The sequence below is a fragment of the Stigmatopora nigra genome, unplaced genomic scaffold, assembly GCF_051989575.1.
Source record: "Stigmatopora nigra isolate UIUO_SnigA unplaced genomic scaffold, RoL_Snig_1.1 HiC_scaffold_43, whole genome shotgun sequence".
NCBI classification, from domain to species: Eukaryota; Metazoa; Chordata; class Actinopteri; order Syngnathiformes; family Syngnathidae; genus Stigmatopora; species Stigmatopora nigra.
In genome coordinates, this window is record NW_027551622.1 from 172,974 (window position 1) to 192,251 (window position 19,278).

At 41.1% G+C, this 19,278-nt stretch overlaps 1 protein-coding gene across 1 annotated transcript; it reads right to left on the minus strand.

Annotated features, from left to right (window-relative positions):
* Positions 1–3,422: 3,422 nt before the first annotated feature.
* Positions 3,423–15,872, minus strand: rrp15 (ribosomal RNA processing 15 homolog). Its single transcript, XM_077711830.1, has 5 exons — positions 15,742–15,872; positions 15,293–15,585; positions 9,701–9,798; positions 9,457–9,643; positions 3,423–3,847 (listed from the first exon to the last, which is right to left on the minus strand). The coding sequence occupies exons 1-5, from the start codon at positions 15,752–15,754 to the stop codon at positions 3,758–3,760; spliced, it is 681 nt and encodes a 226-aa protein (XP_077567956.1). The 5' UTR covers positions 15,755–15,872; the 3' UTR covers positions 3,423–3,757.
* Between the last annotated feature and the right edge of the window lie 3,406 nt (positions 15,873–19,278).

Consider the following 19,278-nt stretch of genomic DNA (forward strand, 5'->3'; position numbering starts at 1 on the left):
TCTCCTGCGTGCTGCCTCTTTTGTTTCACAGGTTTCTGATTTTCTCGTCAAGCCATGTCTGTAAATTTAACCCGTGTATTTGTAAGTCCTTGTCGGATCATCTGCAACTTTGTTATTTTTCACGACCCTCGCCACGTTTAAAGTTTTAATTAGTGCACTCTACTCGCGGTCTTTGCCTGACTCCTGCAATTGGGTTCCATCACGCTTCAGTCTGTTAAACCTAACAAATATGGTCTCTCTCGACATATGAGCGCAGTCCCGGAACACATTAAGCACGTATCTTAAGATATTACTGTACAGAAATAGATTGACATACTCGTGCCCCAACATACAAGCAATTTGAGATAAGACTAAAATTGAGCAAATATTAACCTTGAGATACAGCACAAATTTTGATTTACGGGCATACTTATGAGACCATTATTTCCCCACAACCAACCTCATGTAAATGTCTCTAATAGCACGGGGCGGAGAATTGCATTTTTTCCAGTGTCCCCACCCCTCCGTTAGTCAGTGCAGAATGGTATACGTGTGGCGAAGCTTGCTCGCTGATACAAGAGGTGTATACTATTATATTTACTCGCATATAAGCTGCCCGAGGTTAAACCACACCCTTAAAATTGCTGAATCTTACAATTTCTCGTGTATAAGCCGCCCCAATTCCAAAGTTTCATCTCCATATTCATGGTTTTAACAGGGAGTATGAATAAGTCAACAACACACCTCCTGAGGGACACAGGGGTGATTGCAGTGAACCCAAGGAAGGCCATTAAAGAGCTGGCAGCGGAGACAGAGAAAGGAAGCGTTTGGCTCTGGATTAGGAGGTAGGGGAGGGTAGGCAGGAGCTGGGGAAACAACACCTAACCTCAACAATGGCTGCAGAGGACAACAGGGAGACGTCTCGGTCACTGCTCCGCCACCAGGAAATGTTCCACGATTAAAGGAGCGGAACATCAATGAAGGGTGGTTCCTGGCTGATGACCCATGAAATGCAAAATATCAAATTATGCAATTTTCAAAAAAACAAGTCTATCTTGATGCTTTCTAATGACAGAAATTACATTATTTTAGTCTTACCAGAAGTTTAAGATGTTGTGGCAACCATATTGCTTCTAAGGTCAAAACATCTTCAATTCTCTCGATGGTCCATCTTACTCCAATAGTTGTCACTTTCGAACAAGAAGTAAAACAAAAAAAGATCCAAAGTGGAATTTTGTTGTATCTCAACATCATGGCTACTCGCGTCTGGCCAGTGATTGCAAGTTTAACTTGGTTTAAACAGCAGTGGCATAGGTAAGATGGCCACGCCCCGAGCGAGCAGTGACAGGCACGTGAGCTTTTCTCACGTTTTAAGCCAGTCACGCATGTTATTTCTCTTGAATATTATTCATAGATTACAAATAAAGATTTAGTGTTTTATGTTTATTATTTCTCAATTTTGAAATAAATGACCGTATTGGCTGCATTGTCTTGAGTCAAGACGTTATCGTGTCATGGCATCGTCAACTTGCAGTTTAATGCATGTCATGCTTTTCTGCGCATATAAGCCTCGACAGTCATTATATGTGGTATCTATGGTACTTCACGTTGGCAAGTGGCCGTGCGTTATCCTATTGCGAGGACATTTGTGTACATCATTTTCAGAATATTTGAGGGAAGACAAAGGCAGGGCACAAGCAGACGAATAACCATGCACACTCCCACCCGTACCTAGGGGCAATTAGAGGTGTCAATCAGCCTACCATGCATGTTTTTGGAATGTGGGAAGAAACCCACACAGACCCGTGGAGAACATGCAAACTCCATACCGGTGGATTTGACCTGGGTTTGAACCCGGAACCCCGGAGCTGTGAGGCCAACGCGCTAACCACTCGCATCACTGTGCCGCCCGACAGTGAAACTCGCAAGAGGAAAACAGGAGATGAAAAGTAGCGGAACTCAGGGCACTGCTTCTTCTTCACCTTGTGGCTAAATGTCTTGGCCAAGCCACTGCGCCATTAAAGTAAAAAAAAAAGATGACATTTTAATTCAAACCACCAAATTGGATATTGCGATTTTCCAGGGTTTTTTGTGTTCTAATTGCGTTCATTAAGTTCCCTCTTGAGCAAAACTAAGAAACCAATGCTCTCATGAAACAAAGGGAAGCAAACACTTGGGACAATATATGTCACTAGTACTGAATAATTGGTTCACAAGCAAGTGGGACCGGCAAAGCCAGGCCCCCTGCGTGTTTATAACCAAAAGACAATTGTTGGGCTATTAAAAAAAGTCTTTAGAAAAATGGTTGTTTAACAATAGATTTAGTTTACACACTTAAAGAAGATGAAGAAAGTCAATATTAACTTTCTGTTTAAGAAACACCTTTTAGTTTTCCAATAATACTTTCCATTTATTAAATATTCATTTATTTCTGTCATTACAGCCTATTTTGCTCAATGGTTCCCAAGCCGATTGACGTATTTACACCAAGGGTACAGATAAGATAGGTAAATACCTTGTGTTTGACGAACACCTATAAGTTTTTCAATAACATATTGCATTTATTAATTAATAATTTCTTACTATATTAGCAACTAATATCTTCAATACCTCAGGAGAGCAGCAAGCTAACATATATCAGGTCAGGCTTAATCATCAATATAACTTGCTTGAGTTTACAAACTTAAAGGTTAAAAAAATGCAATCACTCTTTTGTTAGGATTCAGCAGCTGTTTCTGGCCATCATAAAAAATGTCAACTCTGTACGGTGCACGGTGTGGATCTGTCAGCTCTTTCTGGCCACCATGTCAACTCTCTACGATGCAGGGTTTGGACAAAAGTAGTGGGAGAATGTTAATATAAATCATCCGCCCATCTATAAATCATCTATTCCTGTTCTCCAAAATACTTTTCTCCCCCTGCCGATGAAAGACATAATGGCGCTGGACAGGCAGACCAAAGATGGCTTTCATCATTTTCAAATGTCATTCTGGGGTGATTTTCCGCCAGCAAGTTTGCAGGTGCGCATACACGCCAACCAACCTGTACATCACGCTTTATAAGGATTAGAGAATAGCTAAAGCGTGATTTATGGATTAGGAGAAGTTTCATAACTTCCGCCGCGACAGAAAAAAAAAGTGTTCCGGGGAGCACCGTTGGCGGAAAGAGACAATTCATGTAAAAACAACAATTCATAGATCAACTCTGCTTTCATAATAACAAATCAAAGTTGATTTTATAAATTTATAGAAGGTGAAGAAATTCAATCCCTCGTCTATTAAGATCCGACAGCCATTTCTGTCCATGATAAAAAGCTTCAACTCTATATTGCACGGTTTGGCATACAAAAAGAGAAGCCATCCATCATACACCCATAAATCACACTTTGAAAAGGATTATACACGAGAAATAAATAAATAAACAAGAAGCACAAAACAGCAGTGTGCATAGAAAAAACTGCTTTTAAATGGCACCATAGGAAATGGTGATATTTACAGATATATAGAAGACGCATTCGTACAAAGAACTATTGTAGTTTAATAAAAGCTGAAAATAAAAAATTAGTTAATTTTGTATTCACCCAACATCTCGCATATGAACAATGCATATGAAGGTCCTTCTCATAGATCAAATTTCCTATGAAAGAATTTAGTACAGTAAAGTAATGTAGTTCACCAAAGAAAACACTTCCACATGTTAATTTACCATTGTGTTTTTAGTCAAAGCCCAATCACAATAACCAATCATGAAGTCCAACGGTATTTCCGTGTGCCTTTGGCTACTCTTTATCCCAATCTTTCATAGATGTTCCCATCATGTAGTCATCACTCAGGACAGTCCAAGCTGGTTTTTCCACCACCTCAGGAGTCTATAGTGATGCACAAAACAGAATTACTTTCAACAATGAGTCATATTAATGCAAGGCTACCAAATGTTAAGAATCTTCCGTAGTTTCCTACGAATGTTTATAGCAAATTAGAAAATCAGCATTTTCTATTAATACTAAAGAAATTGTAAAAAAAAAAAAAAAAAAAAAATCTGGCAAAACAAAGGACTTTGGTGAGAACATTCATTAGTGCATGACGGAGGACGAAGTGCCTGGAAAAAAGTGACCGCTGCCATCTGCACAACAGAGAAAGTTTTATAAATCTGCATTGAAATATGTAAAAGAAATATTTCCAATGAAGGACAAGTTGCTCAAACATGCCGAGTTAGCTGATCACATCATCATCAAAAAAAGTTCCTTCACAAGTGTAAGTGCAAATTGAGTTAGGAGGGACGAGCGAGATGGTAATTAGAGATTGGATTACTTTATTCATCCCATATTCAGGAAATTTCGTTGTCGCAGTAGCAAGAGGGTGAGGATGCGGAATTAGGAAATGCAGTTTATACATAAATAGATAGGTAATAAGTTAATAAATACATGAGTAAATATATAAATACATAACTGTGTTGCTGATATATGTATATACATCTATATCAGGGGTGGCCAACCAGTCAGAGACCAAGAGCCACATTTTTTACTGTGGTACCGCAAAGAGCCACATTTTTTACTGTTTTACCGCAAAGAGCCACATCATACACATACCTTTGCTCAGCCAGATTTATTGTAAATGTCACACACCAGCATAGTAATGACATAAATTGACTGCTACAGCACTAACAGCACAGGCCAGTCATTATCAACAATGAACATTGTGTGCACTGTCTCACACAGACAAACTCTCAGTTCAACCAAGTCCACAAACAAAAATATAATAATTTACAATAGCGTTTTTCTTTTGCTATGCATGTTACTTAGTGGGACTTCTGGCATAAAATTAGAGCCTATTTTTGCGCAACCTTTCGCTCCTTGTGAGCTCTCATTTATTATGAATGGCTTTTAAGTAGCGCGCCCACCACGTGGTGTACGCCTCACTCTCCTATTGGCTGCTCCCGGCTGAGCACTCTCGCCTTGGTCTGCCTCGCAGGGGGTGTGGCTTTTTCAGCCGACGCTCGATCTTTGGGATACTTTGTGTGTGCGCGACGCTGTTCATTGTCGCTTCTGGTTCACGGGAGCTCTCCCACTCTGTTAAAAACGTTTACTTAAATGACCTTGCTCCTACTGGGAAACTTTGAGGTATTTTCATCCCGAGCACATGCGCATTGGACGAAAATACCGTATTGAACTCAAGCGAAGCGCACACGCAAATAAAAATAAAACACAAATACAAACTTTGATATGGACGTAAGAGCCGCATGAAACCGGGCAAAGAGCCGCATGCGGCTCGCGAGCCGCGGGTTGGCCACCCCTGATCTATATAGATATAGAGAAATAGAGATATATATATATATAGAGAGAGAGATAGAGAGAGAAATAGAGATAGAGAGAAATAGAGATATATAGAGAGAAATAGAGATATAGAGAGAGATATATAGAGATAGAGAGAGATAGAGAGTTAGATAGAGAGATAGAGATGAAGAGAGAGATAGAGATAGCTGCCCCGCCCGAATAATGCCTGGAGGGGAAACGCCGCAGACCACCCCATCCGAATGGTACCTGGAAAGGCGACGCCGCGGGCCACCCCACTCGGAATGGTACCTGCAGGGCCAATGCCGCTGGCCACCCCACCCCGCATGGTACCTGCAGGGCCAATGCCGCGGACCACCCCACCCCGCATGGTATCTGGTGGGGCTACGCCACGGGCCACCCCAAATTGTAACTGGAAGGGCAACACCGCAGGCCGCCGTGAACGGTCGCAGGCAGTCCCCTCCTCAAAGGAAGATTGAAGATTGGTGGCAAGCAGCCCCACCCTGGGAGCAAAATGGATTGCAGGCAGCCTTGCTCTGGAAGCAGGATGGGGTTCAAGGTCCACATTGCCGCCGTCTAGTGGAACAGGCGCTCGCTGAGCAGGACGCCAACAGATTAACCAGCCATGGACCTTCCCCAAAATCTGAATTGTCTGATTGCAAAGTAAAAGCATGGTTGACGGAGGGCTATTATATGAACCTGATGTTCTGGTAGAGAGCACAGGTGGGATAGCTTGAGAGGGGGGAGATGACAGTTAGTTAGCAGGTGGGTTAACAGGCTGTTAACGGCGTGAGCATATTCCCAGTCCATATCTTGGTCGGACCATTGTCAAATTTTCATGGATGGCGAGTTGGGTGCACTAACAAAAATTTAATAAAATGAGGCAAGGATCTCAAAGAATAACAAAGACTTCAAAATAAAATAACAAAATCTGACTGGACGGGGAGGGCGTGGGAAAACAAAGATCACAGGACATGAGCATGTGTGTGACGTGACATATGCAGATGATCCCACAAGGACTGACAAACACAAGGTTTAAATAGAAAGACATGGATTGACCAGACAATATGTAACACCTGGGTCACACGAGGCAGCAAGCAGGAAATACACCAATTCCTGGGAAACGACAGGTAAACTCAATGGCTAAACACAGGGACAGGTCACAGAGGGGACTGAAAAACAACCACATTCTCTTCAAAAATAAGAGATGCAATACTGAGCCCACCAAACCAAATACGCTCAACGCCTAAGGTGCGCTAAGATAGCTATACCGCAACATAGGAGCAATTTGGGAGAACAGTACCTCTTTCCCAACGAGAGATATCACTTTCCACGTCCCAAGAGCTACGATGTACAATGGTTCCTCGACATGCGAGCAATTCGAGATACGAGGGCAAATATTTATCTTGAGATACGAGAAATGTGTTGATATACGAGCAGACAGGTCGTCGGATGTTTGGTCACTGGTCTTTTGGTCCCCGTTGGTCGCTGGTCTTTTGGTCGCCGTTAGGGTTAGGGTTGTCAAATGTACTTAGATATTAAACCCTAACCCTAACGGCTACCAAAAGACCGGCGACCAAAAGACCAGCTGCCAAAAGACCAGCAACCAAATGTCCGGTCACGGAGCAGACAGCGGATGTGAGATGCTGCTCATTAGCACATCATGAGCACTGTCTCTCTCTCTCCCCGCAACGCCCTCATGTAATGTCTCTGGTCACATCTCCCTCTTTGTAATGTCTCTGCGAGCACTAGGCTGAGCGATGTATTTTTTCAGTGTGGAAATTGAACCCAGGCCGCCCGCACCATAGTCAGGCGGAAGGCAGTCTCGTTATACCAAATATAACAACCAATCCATGGGAGAAGCAAGTCCAATCTACGATCCATTGAACAGCATTTGATTAAGTTTGTGGTGTCAATATTTTTCGATAAAAAGGGTTACAATTGTCTCGTAGTGTACTACTAGTTCTACTGGTAGTACTTGATTTCATGATACCATATTTTCACGACTATAAGGCGCACCGCATTATAAGGCACACCCTCAATGAATGACATTTTTCATATATAAGGCGCACTGTATTATAAGGCACTGTATAATAAGGCGCACTGTATTATAAGGCGCACTGTATTATAAGGCGCACCGTCTATTTGGGAGAAAATGTAAGACTATTAATTGCACCTTATAGTAGTTAAAATACGGTAGTTGCTATTGACTTCCAGGTATGAAGCACTCACTACACAGTCACCTCTAGAGCCAGCCATTGTTGATGTTTTGGATTTTTTTGTATAAAATCTTGCAGTGGGGGAGGAGCTATATGATGGAAGATTTTGTAAACTGAGATGGCATCTGCATATTTAACAGTATTGTCACTTCAGGCGTTTGTTTTTTTAATATCCGACAGTGGTGGTCTTTCATTTTTGTTTTTTTGTTTGTTTTTTCCCATATATAAGGCGCACTGGATTATAAGGCGCACTGTCTATTTTGGAGAAAATTTAAGACTTTCAAGTGCGCCTTATAGTCGTGAAACCACAGTATTTTATGTATTATTTGTCCGTTTGATTTTACTTTCTTTGAGAGAAATTAGGCGTTTTGTGCGAGTATATTTTGGACAAAACATCGACAAACATTTTAAAATTTCAACAACAATAGGGCGATATGAGGACTAGATCATTGGTCTACGTGCTTGATTTAATCTCAACAGACTTTGTGAAATTGAATCTGGGACAGCTGGCGCCAACTGTTACGAATCAACTTGGTTTCAAATAACCCAAAGAAGGTGTGGCAGGAAATACGACATATTACCAATTACGATGACAATAATGTCTGTTAACGCAGATGCCTCACTAGCAAAGGAAATGAAGTGATTCTTTGCCCAATTTGAGACTGACAAATTCTCAGTCTCAACAATTCCATCACCACCCTGCAGCAGTACACTGGAGCTTCAGGCACATGAAGTGAGACAGGTACTGCGGACTGTGAACACCAGGAAGGCTGCTGGTTCTGAGAGATGAGGTCAACAAACTGTATTCATAGCGTTTGGTGAACAATCGTACATTCAACACCACAAAAATAAATAAATAACCCTGGACTTTCACAAACGCAACATGGATCTGGCCCCACTCATCAAATGTGTTTGCGTAGACAGGGTCCAGTCCTTCAAATTCCTGTGGGTCCAAGTCACGGACAAGTTCTCCTGGTCTACAAACACCACGACAGTAGTGAAGAAGGCCCAGGGTACTCAGGAGGAACAACTTGGACACTAAGCTCCTGGTAACCTTCTATAGCGCCACTGTGGAGAGCATCCTGCATCACAGTGTGGTACACTGGAAGCACGGCAGCAGACAAAAAGGCCATGCACTGCCTCGAAGATCGTCGGCTCATCTCTTCCCTCACTCGAAGACATTGATACCTCAGCAGAGCCAGGAACAATGTCAGAGAACCATACCACCCTGGTCACAACCTTTTCCAGTTGCTGCCCTGTGGCAGACGCTACAGGACTCACAAAGTACGGACAAATAGCTTTATTTTTGGATAAATGCAACGAGGTCAGCCTACTGTCCGGAATTAGATTGGATCTCAACTTCCACATTACTCCCCTTTGTCGTCCAGCTAACCTAGCCGGCCAAAATGCTCTAATTTAGAAAAAGGCTGATAGCTTACGCCATAAGATCGCCTGGGGCTCATATTTCTCTTAAAAAAAAAAATCCCCTTCGCTAATGCTTTCAGTCATCCAATTCGCGAGCAAGTTTTATTTTCAAATAAGCACCGCAGCCAAAAGGTCAGGGCTCGCATCGCTGACAACTCACAGCCACTCGCAGCCCCCAAGGAAGCTCTATTTGCAGATAAAAATGATTACCTCCGCCGGCCTTTTTTTCTTCAGTGCCAAGTCCTCTGTCTACCACCATATTCCTAGTGTCAAGCAGAAGACACTGGGGAGTGGCTTACGAGTTTTAGCGTGGATTTTAATTTATATGAGCTAATATTTTCCATACGAAATCCACGATAGTGATGCCACGAAAGTAGAAGGCGCAAAGTAAAAAAAAAAAAGATCGCAGTAATGCTAGCGGCTGAGAAAGGAGACTTCCACAACAGTGGAAAAGATCGAAGTAGGACGTGGTTGTGGAGTGGTGAGTTAATGTAAAAAATAAAAAAATAAAAATTAAACAACATTTTTAAAAAGGACACTTACGTTGTTTTCTTTCTTGATCGTGACTTTGCTGTCACCTTCCGTTTTCCTTAATACATCAATGAAGTCTTTTTTGGAAACTGAGGAAAGTATTTTTGCCTTCTTCCTCTCAGAGCCACCAGCCTCCTTCACCTTCGTATCTAGTTTCTTCTGGTGATTTCTGACTGCATTGAATAGCTGCACAACTCCTCTGTGGAAAATAGACAAAATGATAAATTGCATTCACATGAAATATGCAAGAACACACCTCGTTGCAATTCTCTGTAGGGCTTTTTCTGTTTCACGGTCTTTCATATAATCAGGTTTCTCTCTGCACATCATCTCCAATGTTCGTTTTTTGTCATCCTGGGGAAAAGGAAAAGCAAAAACAAATGATACTTTGATGTAAATCAAATCCCATTATTGCCAATACAATAAGATTTAAAGCTTCATCAGGAAGTGCACAAAGAACTACCATATTTTCTTTCATATTAGTCGCTTCCACGTGTAAGCAATACCCTTAAAATTGCCTTAAAAATGGTTGAATTTTACAATTTCTGCCGTATATATCACCCCCTGATACACAATTTTTACCTCCATATTTATGGATTTAAAAGAGAGCAAACGTGTTACTTTGAAAGGAAAATCTTAGTCACCGCACGTGATTTCTGAGACACTGCTTGAATCGAAAAGGATTGTTTGCCGGATTGCACATGCATCAGGGGTGTTGTCTGAAGGCAGGCAAATTCAAAAAGGGAAGTCACGTGAGCAGTAAAACCAGGAAGTGTGTCCATAGCGATCTACTATTCACCAAGTCTTGGGTGCAATAATAGCATGAGATACACCTTACGCAGGTACCAAGACTGATATTTTAAACGATCGACCAGAAGACCTTCGATCAGCCTTAACAACTATTAGGATGTGATGACATTGTAAACACTACAAACATCACGGCTACTCACGAGTGGCCAGTCAGGAAACGTTCAAGCTCCCTCTTTTCTCAAGGTGGCTCAGTGCAGAGTGGAGTGGGGATGTTATTCCATCTTCAGTGGACCTGTTCGGTCGGGATGAAAACTGATGTGGGTCGTGGATGAGGGGAAGACAGGCTTTGATGCATTCGAGTAGCGTTTTTTTTAAAGCACTGTGATGATTGGTGTGAGTGCTACAGGGCGAAAGTCATCCAGATTGTTTGTGTGTGACTTCTGGGCACTAGGGTGATGCTTGTTCTAGTAACATTTTGAAAATGTCAGTGGGACTGATGCTAGTTGGTCAGTACATGCTTTGAGTACTTTCCCTGGTATTCCATCTGGTCCCGTCGACTTTCCTGGGGTTGACGGCATGGAGCTAACAGCCCACATCCACTACCTACATGGTGAGTGTTTGTGATTTCAGAGCTTGGTTTGGAATGTATTGGAGGTGGGGTGGCCGAGTGCTTAGCTTGGGACTTAAAGCAGGCAAAAAAGCGATTTCGCTTTTCTGCCAGTGCCCCAGCTAAGCCCACAGGGATCGTAGCACAGCCTTTGTAGTTGGTGAGGGACTGTGTGCTCTGCCAGATTGTTAAGAGATTTTTGATTTGCCTTTCTATCATCCCTCTGTCGTCTACTTTGACAGCCTGGATGCCTCTGCTGACATTTTATTGGTCCTTTGGAGTATGATTCAATAAATATGAGACAAATTATTAATGAATTTTTTTAAATCATGATAATGAACATATGTAAATATATATAAATGTGAGATTGTAGCCAAAGGCTAAACTTCAGCTTTAGTCCCTTATGTAGGTTGAAGTTAAACAATTGATGATTTTCCTTAAGATCTTCCTTTTAAAGCAACACACGTGTACTCCCCATTAAATCCTTGAATATGGAGGTGAAAATTGGGAATCAGGGCGGCGGCTTATAAGCGACAAATTGTTAATTTCAAACATTTCAAGGACATTTTCAGGGTACGACTTTTACTGACTGGGGTGTCTGCAGGTTGGAACAAGTGCAATTCTAAATTATTTTAGACCATTGTGAGTTAAATATACGACCTTCACACAGTATTGAAAATAAGAAAAAACACCCAAATTGCATTCAACTTACATTTTTTTTCCATTGAAACAAAGACTACAACACGCAACATTTTCAGAGAGATAGAGAGAGATAGAGAGAGATAGAGAGAGAGATAGAGAAATCCTGCAAAATCCTAGCAAAATCCTGTCATTCTAGCCAGCAATCATTTTATCTGCATTTATCCATTGCTTGTTTTGTCCAACTACCATTCGTCTTGCATTATTCGACAACTATTTACACCTCGCGCCAATATCAGATGACGACCTACAGTCTTCCGCTTCTCGTCTAGTTTTATTGCACTTTCCAATAATGATTGTAAGATTTGACAAAGTCGCTTTGCAATTGCTTGTTCATTTTGTATCAGTTTTTGTGGGTATTGAAACATCATTGTAATAGAAACTTGACACTGATCAATCAAACGTTGCCCAAGGTTTGGTCACTGTCATAGAAACTATACCAGACACTGTTTTCCTATATAAAGACTCACCAGCTGTTCATTCGGAGAGAGTTGCAAGGACAACAAACCGTGAGCTGTTGACAACTCTTAGAGCTCTCTCCCCATCCCGCAGTCTGGTAATAAACACATTCCCTTTAAATTGATCTCACTCTTTCTTAACGTGCTCATGAAGCGGTTTTACAGACCTAACAGTGATAATAAGCCACCAAAAATCGGGACAGCGTGATGAATAGACGCAAGTGAAATATTTTTATAATGTATTTTACATCGATATTTTGCACTTTTACATTAGGTCTTAAATGACCCAAATGGGATTTTAGACTTAGTGGAAACCTCAGTATTTTAGACTTTTTTTTAAGCCTAAAATTGAATATGTATATTTTTAGACTTCGCAGACACCCTGTTGTACACACGGGCATCTTAAATATGGTATATCTTGCCTAATTCACAATGACTTCTTGATCTTGCTTTTCTGACCAACATGACTGCCTAAATGTCTTTTTTGCTTGTGTTTAGTTACCGGAGCCAGTATTGAGGTCAGTTTTTTTTCTGACATCAATTATTAGGTCAGTGTTTCATACAAGACTTATTGAGGAGCGCTTCTGACTATCAGGGTTAACTTAAGTGGCTACACACTACAATGCACTTCTCATCTCATCCATGCAGTGACAGGCATCTCACTGACCAAATTCATGGCATCGATGTGATATTTCACAAATTTTGACTTTTAATTACCGTGTTTTCACTACTATATGATGCATCGCATTGCAAGGTACACCCTCAATGAATTACAGTTGAAATCTTTCCAAATATAAAGCACACTGGATTATAAGGCACCCTATCTATTTTAGAGACGATTCAAGACTTAAGTGTGCCTTATAGTCGTGAAAATACGGTAATATTTTTGGCAAGAAGCTTACTGATAATGTTTCTAATGGAAAATTATGAACTCTGTTGCAGAAAACTTTGAACTATATGCAGTTGCACATTGAGCATGTCATTGGTTTTGATTAAAATGACACTTATGATTTCTACAGATTTTACGTTCAGATCTTAAAACATTGCATCGTCCAAACCGTTTCTCATTTTATTGATATTGATCTCACTTGGGCGGCAAACACCTCAGCACTTGTCAAGAAGGCGTACCAGAGCCTACATTTCCTGAGAGTACTCAGGAAGGAGCATCTGTCCACCAATGACCAGAGGGTTTTCAACATAGCCCAGATGTTCAACTGCCCCCTACCTACCCTGTCAAGCATCTACAAATCCTGATGCCTCAGAAGGGCACAAAGCATTAAAAAATACAATATACATCCCAGCTCCCACCACTTCAACCTGCTGCCCTTTGGGAGCTGCTACAGAGTCATAACAGCCAAGACAAACAGACTCAAGGACAGTTTCTTCCCAATAGCTGTCACAATTTTCAACTCATTGGACACCTAGTACCTAATCAAGACTTATTACTACCAATTAGAAAGTTCAAGATATAGGCGCGCTCGGGCGCAGCGGCTCATTGCTCTCCAGTTCGTTCGTTGAAAGGCAAGACACCCAATTTCACAACTTACTACAAACTGACCTTCGATATCCCAAAAACATCCGGAGACCTCCGGGATCTCCGAGGATATCCAACCCACCCAAAGTACGCCGTAGACGGCGAAGAGAAAGGTAGCAAAAGAGCGGATGCCGGGCGGCCATTGCGGCTAAGCTACGACAACAACCACTCCGAGCCCCGCTTCCTAGTATCTTTTTGACAAACGCCCGATCCATTACCCACAATTTTTGGCGTGGATCTGCCTTCTACAGGCGAATTGAGGGAGGGTAAGTAAGAAGACAGTGAGAGGTAAGTGATACATTTTAATCTTGTTAGCATCGGTGAGGCAACTTGCAGTCGCCGGATTGATGGCGCTCAAGAGGTGATGCGATGTTTCCATCGTGGCGGAGTGCTAACAAGTCTGAATATGTCAGTTAAGGGGTCTTGCCTTGGATGGCGGACCTGTGGAGAAGCACTATACAATTTCGTCATTCGCAGCTGAGGGTATGACTACAAGGCTTTTTGTCAAGTCAATGATGACGACAATGCCTATGTCTGATATAGAGGAATTATGCATTATGTTGATTACTTATTTATCTATTGCTATTTAGTGATTTTTTATCATTACATTATTTTGATTATCTACGGTTGTTTGTTGTTGCATCTATAGACTCGGCGAGTGTTGCGCTCATCAACAACTTGATGCTAAACTTCCCCAAAACCATGAAACTCATTCTGGACTTCAGACGTAACAAGCTTGCTGTGCTCTGCTGGCCTTACTAGGACTTTTTTAATTTTTTTCTTATTCAACGATCAACACTGTAAACTGGAAGAATTAGATAACAAGTGCATTGTGAATCGTCCAAGTTACAAGTTCTGACAAATGATTTTTCTTGTGTGACTTCATTGCATATGGATTTTTTCATGAATCGCCTTCACTCCGGATTTACTACGGAAATGGGACAAGGTTACTCCTGAAATGGGGTCGACTGAGGTTGGCAGCTCTGAAAAAAAGGAGATGCCTGCTCTTCGCGTTTGTTTAAACTCACAAATTTATCAGACCTGTGATGATGGACAAAACAGTTAAAATAAAGAAGGAAAAATACCTCCAAACCCAGTCAGTGCTGCGTTCAAATAGGAATTGTCTAAAAACAGCAGACGAAGTTCTATAGCTAGCTTTAGTAATGAGTCGTTCCAAAGTCAGCATAGGCAGCAGGCTGAACAGTTTGAGTCAAGACAACTATTAGAAAAATACTTTGCATCATCCGGTGCTATTTGTACAGCTGAAAGACAATTTTCTAATTAATACTATTTCTTTCTCATGACCCTCCAAGTAAAAGCCTCGTGTGAAGTAACTAAAAGAGAGATCACTTGCGTGTGTGTGTGCATGTGTATATACACATGAAATAAAGGGGAGTACCCATGACACGAGTATGGAGTGAACTCATCACTGATTTTGGAGGGGGCAGCTGATAACTGTCCCATTGCAAAAACTAAATAAGGCGTTGAAATGAAGCATATATGCAGAAAGTCTTTTCGTCTAAACATCAAACAAACGACTCAATAGGGAGCTGCGGCAGGTCAATGATGTTAGCCGAGTTTGTCAGCACCTAACAATTTACACTTGTCAGTTATGCATGTTCAAAAAAATGGGGATATTGCAGTGTAACAGTAATCATTACCCCTTATCAAAGGTGTCAAATAAGCTCAAGAAAAAGCAAAATATAATGACAATGACCCAAGAGCTGAAGTTGAAAGGGGATATCCTCCTTGCGGTACCTTGGTCAGGTTTTTTTTCTTTACTGCTTCTTTAATATTTACCTTTTCCTTCCTCTCCAACCGCTCCTGTTTTTCCTTTGCTTTCACCTTGTCCAATTCCTTGTTTTTCACTAAGATTGTGGTTTTGTTCTTGAAGGTTTGTTTCCCCAATATTTTTGCCATTGCCTCTGCCCAGCCAGCGTTGCTATTGCATTTTTCGACGTCCACCTCCTCCTGACCTCTATTTTCATCCTCTGCATCGTCTCCGTCGGATTCTACACAAGGTGACCTTTGATAATCGCTTGCTTCGGAGTTATTTAATTCACTGATGTTTCTCAAAGGAGATTCTGCATCACCTGCGAATTAATAAACGTAGTAAACCATCTAACAACAGCTCGTTGACTAGTCACAACAGCCTCATTTCTACGCGGATTTAAAAGTAATGTGTAAAAGTATACAACAATGTAATGCTTAATTCAATTATAATAGATGAATGATTAAAAATAACTCACCAATAACGCCCATGATGCCCACACGTGTTAGCGGTTTATCCGGTGGCGATCACTCTTGACTGAGCCCTTATGTATTACGACTTCCGCAATAAACCGGAAGCAACATTTTGTCAAATTCTCTATTCCACGTTCTATGATGATTACAGATTCAGACCACGAAGACATTTCATATATTCATCTCAAGTGTCTTAATTCTTAATTGCAATTTTTATAATCCCCTGAAACAATGAAGGCTCCCTGGGGTCTACATACTGTTTGCCACCGTGTATCCTATATTAAGCTAGATACCTTTAAAATGCTACAGTTAAGTAAGTGTGAAATAAACTTCCCGAATCTCTGTAAATTAGATACAATTTCATTTTAATTTCAAAATCCAATCCCAATTAATCGATGATCTTATGGTACATATATACAAATATATATGGCTGTTGGGGGATGACACTTATCTTTATTGGCTTGCAACGCCCATGGGCATCTATACCTTGTTTATATGATGTCCATACATAACCACTTGTAGACATCAACTTGGAGGCATTCGTAAGGCATTAACACCCCATGACCCAAACTCTTCCACTGAATGCATTTTTATTTTCTCTTTGATATTTATGATAATTGGGACACGAGGAGTGTAAAACAAAGAATTATCTTTTTACATGATGTCGTTTTTGAGAAAAAATATGTCCACATCATAAGTGGACGCCAGGCACTTGTAGTTAAAAAAAACTACATTGTAGTCTTGTGACAACCAAAAATGTGATGTCCACACGTAGACGGCAGGTCCTAGGAGGCTAAGACATTCAGATTTCTTAAAGCAGTGGGGTTATCGGGTTAATAAAAAAATGTTCTAACTTAGAACATTATTTTTTCTCCTTCTATTAACCTTAGAATCTAAGCCAAGGGTTCCTAACTCCAGTCCCCAAAGGCCCCTATCTAGTCTGTTTTCCATGTCTCCCTCCAAAAATACACCTGAATAAAATAATCAAGATTTTTATCAAGTGTCTGGACAGCTTACTGATCATCAGAGTTGATCATTTGATTCTGGTGTGTTAATGGAGGGAGTCATGGAAAACTGACTGTAACCAGAGTTAAGCACCCCTGTTATAAGCTGTTACTGATTACTTTTGTAATCTTTTCATGTCTTTTTTAAACCTTTTGTTTAAGTTAATTTATTGTGTAGTTACTTTTAGTCTGACTTGAACAATTTTATTTTTAGGTGCTATTACTACATTTACGGCTAAATGTTTTTGCTACTCTCCTTAAGACAGGGTTAAATGAATGAATGGTGTGAATGATTCCAACCCTCAATAAGTATTTTATGTCTCTAAAACTTTTACTGCAGCTACTGCTGCGACACATAAAAATAATCAATAATAACCTCAAAAATGTTAATATTATTTCAGAAAATAGACATTTAATTCAAGAAAAAAATATTTTTATTGATACACAAAATCAACCCCCCTTTTTTTCCTCAAGAGGATTTCAATTATTTTGTTGTACAGATTACATATGCGTTTCAGGTCCATCAAGAAGTTCTTTTCTAACGGCATCAAAGCTAATGCTGAAAGTCGAGTCTGTCTTGTTGTATGTCTGGCATACGGTTTGATTCTATTTAGGGCTGAAAATGTCAAATTCGACAGAAGCAGTGCACACAGGGATGGTCACTGCCAAACACACTAATGTGTACAGCTGCTCTCACTCAGATTTTTCTGCTGAAGGAAATCAAGTAGATCAGTGGGAGATTTTCCTGCAAAATCTTCGATGGCATACATTACAATCAGTTCTGTTCTTAGCCGAGGAAGATCGAAAAGTGTTCCGTGGTTCTGCGTTAAGGTGGAGAAGGCTGCATGTGGGAAAATTTCCGGGTATTCCCGAAACATCTGCGAGTAGAGGAGGGAGAGAAACATCAGTCTTTCGTGGTCTTGAAATCTGGTCCGCGCCTGGCAAATAATATTGTCCAGAATCCTGTCGTGAAGTTGTTGGTAGTGCGCACGAGAAACTTGCGCTTGACCTCTTTGTGCGCTTGGAACACCCACACTGCGTTCGGTGGCTTTGTCGATTTCCTCATATCGGCTCCTCTCGCGTTCGCGTCACAAAACTCCTTTACTCTTGCAAGAAAAAACTGTACATCCAGTTTGTTGTTCTGTAGTATTGAAAACAGCACGCCTGAATGCTCATAAATGCCATTAAATGTGTGATGAGAAAAACAAAATTCAAAATCATCCAGACGTTCTTTAAATCCATCAGCACACCGCACAGACCCCTCGTCGTTCTGTTCATGATGCTCCAGGATGTGATGGCACAGTTCCTTTAGAGCATCTCTCTTCTCAAATACCGTATTGACCACTCTGGATGCGTACTGCCACTGTGTTGGTGCAACACGAGGCAGACGCCGCTGGCAGATTTCGTCCAGCAGCTGTGTGCGCCAAGGTGATCTCGAAAACATGCAGCAAAGCCATTCAGGTGAGTCAAAAATATCTTGCATTCCTTAAGCTTTGAGGCCCCCTGAGTCAGTATTAAATTGAGCCAATGTGCATAGCAGTGTATGAATAAAGCTCACGGTGCTCTGTCCTTATTTTAGCCTGCACCCCATTTAATCCAGAAGACATGACCGCTGCACGGTCACAACACTGTGCCACAACCTTACCCAGACATTCATTTTCCACCAAAATTGAATGATGAGACCTGCAATGTCAAAATGACACAGTATCTAAAACTTTTTAAGATTTCCCTATTTTTCTTTACCTTTTCGCTGTGGCGCCCCGTTTCCACACGCACTTGCTCCTTGAATTGTAACTCCACTCAGGTTTCTCCAAAGGTTTTGGAGAGCAACGTTGCTTGTAAGTGTCCGGCAGAGCTTTGGTGTCTCGTCGCTGCTTTAGTTAAACAAGTCAAATTTGCAAATCCAGTGTTGCTACAAACACCATGTCGATCGGTGTCAAATAACAAGCACTTTCAGCAATACAATTTGCAGTGTTCCTCGGAACCCGTGAGCCAGGGATAACGCACGTAGTTAGCGAACTGAAAGTGGCCGACAAACCCTTTTTGTTTTTTTAACAGGCTATATAATATAAGACTCAGATATTTCTTAGGCAACCAGAGAAGGCCCTGACGGCACACCACTGCTTGGAGCCATATGTGGCTCTTTCAATGGGTGCACTAACCTGTGAGGTAAATTATGGAAATCACTGGTGAGAGAGCTGAGTCCCTAATGCACTAATGAGAACGTCACTGTGGCTTTGACACTACCTCTACCAGCACTTTAATCTTAATTCTGTTTTTTATTACTCTTCTGCATGCATAATATCATTGATACTGATTTATTAGCAACAGCATAACAATGTTATGGAATTCTGAGACCTTTTCTACTTTAAGTGTTGAAATGACCAAAAAACCCACACATTTTCATATATTTTTACTTTTAAATTCTGAGGATGGCTCTCAAGAAATAACATTAGAAAATTTTAATTGTTTATGGCTCTCTCTATTCAAAAAGATCCCGACCCCTGCCTTAATAGGCTTTCAGAAGGAGAAAAAGGT